The sequence below is a fragment of the Microtus ochrogaster genome, unplaced genomic scaffold, assembly GCF_000317375.1.
Source record: "Microtus ochrogaster isolate Prairie Vole_2 unplaced genomic scaffold, MicOch1.0 UNK1, whole genome shotgun sequence".
Taxonomy (NCBI): Eukaryota; Metazoa; Chordata; class Mammalia; order Rodentia; family Cricetidae; genus Microtus; species Microtus ochrogaster.
In genome coordinates, this window is record NW_004949099.1 from 27,397,885 (window position 1) to 27,401,576 (window position 3,692).

At 51.5% G+C, this 3,692-nt stretch overlaps 1 protein-coding gene across 1 annotated transcript in view; it reads left to right on the top strand.

Annotated features, from left to right (window-relative positions):
* The window catches only part of Il17re (interleukin 17 receptor E), a 13,330-nt gene that overhangs the window by 8,331 nt on the left and 1,307 nt on the right, over window positions 1-3,692 (top strand). The window contains exons 12-14 of the mRNA XM_026788277.1: window positions 2,463-2,531; window positions 3,082-3,133; window positions 3,207-3,305. Coding sequence (XP_026644078.1) covers window positions 2,463-2,531; window positions 3,082-3,133; window positions 3,207-3,305 — 220 coding nt within the window. The remainder of the gene's footprint in view (window positions 1-2,462; window positions 2,532-3,081; window positions 3,134-3,206; window positions 3,306-3,692) is intronic.

The window sequence follows — 3,692 nt, forward strand, 5'->3', positions numbered from 1 at the left end:
TCTGTCATAGCCTGCATCCTGTCGTCTGTCGTAGCCTGCATCCTGGCATCTGTCATGGACTATTTACCTGACCAGCCTTGGATCACTGGTCCTCTGTTAACCTATGGGGTCCTGCAGGAGGGGGTTCCTAAGTCTCAGTCCCTTAGACGCTGGGACTCCCACCGTCAAAGTTTGTGTGTGTGGTGGAGCGTGTGTATGCATAGATATTCACACCTGTAGGTGTGAATCAAGAGTGCAGGGGTCTTCTACTCATTCCCACCTCATTTCTTGGAGACAAGGTCTCTCACTGAACCAAGAGCTCCCTGTTTTCAGCTTGGGTGGACGTCTAGTGAGATATTGGGATTCACCTGTCTCTGACCCAAGTGCTGGGGTTGCATGAATATGCTGCCATGCCTGACCTTTTTTCTCCCCCAGACAGGGCTTCGCTGTGCAGCCCTGGCTGTCCTGGAACTCACCCTGTACACCAGGCTGGCCTCGAACTCACAGAGATCCACCTGCCTCTGCCTTCCGAGTGCTGGGATTAAAGGCCACCACCACCCGGCTCTCTCTCTTTTTTAAATCTGGATGTTTGGGATTTGAACTTAGGTGCTTATGCTTGCGCACAAAGGCAGTTACTGAGTCATTTCCTCTGCCTTACGTTGCATATCGATGCCACCCTCACTCCAGCTGCCATCTCCCAGGTCTCATGCCTCCACAAGGCACTAGTATAAAAGTTCACTGTCGTAGTTAGGGTTTCTGTTTCTGTGAAGAGACACAATGACCACAGTGATGGTTATAAAGGAAAACATTTCTGCCTGGGGGTGTTTCGAGACAGGGTTTCTTTGTGTAACCCCAGCTGTCTTAGAACTTGCTATGTAGACCAGGCTGGTCTCAAATTCATAGAGATCCTTCTGCTTCTGTTTCCTGAGTGCTGGGATTAAAGGTGTGCACTGCTGCCACCTGCCTGGCAGGAAAGCTTCTAGTTGGGGCTGGCTTACAGTTCAGAGATGTAGACCATTATCATCATGGTGAGAATCATGGCGGCGTGCCAGCAGACGTGGTGCTGGAGAGGTAACTGAGACTTGTATTGTACATCTTGATCCGCAGGAAGCAGAAGTGAAAATGCCACACACTAGACCCAACTTGAGCATCTGAGACCCCAAAGCCTAGCCCCTAGTGGCACACCTCTTCCAACAAAGTCACACCTACTCCAACAAGGGCATACGTCCTAATAGTGCCACTCCCTATGGGCCTGTGGGGGCTGCTTTTATTAAAAAAAAAATCACATTCACCAACTTTCAAGAGACCCCTGGAAGCTGAAGGACTCACAGTTCAGTACGGCTCTGGTTGACTAGCTAGCCAACTTGGTTCTGTGCATCTGATTTAAAAACCACAATGGCCAAACCGCAGCACTCAGCTAACCCAGCATCCTGTGCTCTCCACAGTTCACCCTCAAAGGCTGCCTTGTAGCTGGCAGCCTGCGGGCTCCATACAGCAGGTTGCAGCAAACACTTGATCTCTAGAGCATCTACTTGCTTGTCAGTTGCCTCCAGAGTGGAGTCAGGCAGGTGAGGAGTACAGAGTAGGGGAGAGGAGTGGAGCCAGGTCTCATCTGTAGACAGCAGTCAGGTCTCCAGTTCAGCACACATCTCCTAAGTGCTGCTCTGTGCCCAGCCTACATTAGCACCAGGAGGTATAAGAAGAGCATACGCGCCGGGCGGTGATGGCGCACGCCTTTAATCCCAGCACTCGGGAGGCAGAGGCAGGTGGATCTCTGTGAGTTCGAGACCAGCCTGGTCTACAGAGCTAGTTCCAGGACAGGTTCCAAAGCCACAGAGAAACCCTGTCTCGAAAAACAAAAAAAAAAAAAAGAGCATACGCTACAGGCTTTGCCCCCCTTTTCTTAGCCTAATAACAGCTGCTTCAACATTATCAGTGTATTAAAAGCATCTATCTGCATATTTCCATTTAGTGCTTCTAGCAACCCACTAAAGATTATTGTCCCTCATGCAAATAAAGAATCTGAGGCGGGGAAAGGAGAAGGTATCATCCAAGCCCACAGAACAGTCCCGAACCCAGGAACTAGAAAGGCCACAGTTAAGCCCCAACCTAGGCCTCCAGCCTCCACGGCTCACTCTCCAGTGGACAAGATGTCTCCTCAGTTGTGAGGGGAATGAAGGGATGCACGCATGCTGCAGGACTAAGACAATGACTGTGCCCACCTTCCGTGTGTGTGTGTGTGTGTGTGTGTGTGTGTGTGTGTGTGTGTGAGAGAGAGAGAGAGAGAGAGAGAGAGAGAGAGAGAGAGAGAGAGAGAGCGCTGCTGCAGCCGTTAAGATCTGGAAAGAGTCAACATTGGCTAGGGTGGCCAAGGAAGTCTCCTGGAGGTGGCACTGGGTCCTCTATCTAGGTAGGATGGAGGTGGATGTGACACTATCAGATCTGCCTATATGGGGACAACCATTCTGCCTTTGTCCCTACAGACCCAGGGCTCAGTCCCGGTGACTTTAGACCTCGTCATTCCCTTCTTGAAGCCGGGGAGCTGCATCCTGGTAAGAAATCCTACCCCACCCCTCACAGATTCCCTGGCACAGAGTCCATAAATGGATTTGGTTTGGCCAAGTGTTTCAAATTGGAATTAGTGGTCACTAGTTATATGTTATCTACAAAACAAAACACTGAGGCAGGAAGACCTTTGTGAGTTCGAGGCTAGCCTGGTCTGCAATAGCTGGTTCCAGGACAGGCTCCAAAGCTACAGAGAAACCCTGTCTCAAAAAACCAAAAACAAAAAAACCAAAACAAAACACTGATATTTTGCCTTCCCATAAAAAAGGAGAAAACCTGGTGCTATATGTTCATGAGGCGTGGTGACAAGGCCTAGCTCTCAGTGGTTGGTGGCTGCTCTGTACTCTCCATCCCAGGCCAAGTGTGGGAGCCACTGTGGTCTCACCGGCATTTGCCACCTTGGCCTGGTCTGTGTCAGTTCAAGGACTGTACAAGACCCAAAACTGGAGCTGGAGGAATTCCCAAGCCAGTGGGGACTCCTTCCCTGGGAGGGCAGGCTTGCTCTAGCTCACATGAGTGGGGGCCCTGTGTTCTCAGGTGTGGAGGTCCGATGTCCAGTTTGCCTGGAAGCACCTTTTGTGTCCTTATGGTGAGTTTTTGGGTGAGAGGAGAAGGAGCTTGGGCACTGAAAAGATGCCTTGGCTTCACCCTGCTGGATTCAGTCTCCCATAGACACCTGGGGCTCTTGATCCTGGCACTGTTGGGCCTCATCATTCTACTGGGCGTAATTCTGGTCCTCCTCTGCCGGCGCCTACTGCCAGGTAAGTTCACCTGGGGTAGCCAAGACAGACATTCCCGGCACCACTTGATCAAACTAGGGAAAAGTTCAGACCGCTAATCTTAGGCCCCCTAGTGGACAGGAATGGTTAAGACAGGGCAAAAGGCTTGTGGGTGTGGGTTCTATCGGTGCCACCAAGCCCGCAGGAGGCGAGGGCGGGGATGGGGTAGGGAGTGCCCTAGCCTGCTGTGCACTAGAAGCTGCACGTTTTCCTCATTAGCCTTTAAGCCCCAAATAGGCTCAGTTTGGAGGACTGACTCCCAGAACGAATAAAGAATACAGAGTGTAGCCGGGCGGTGGTGGCGCACGCCTTTAATCCCAGCACTTGGGAGGCAGAGGCAGGCGGATCTCTGTGAGTTCGAGACCAGCC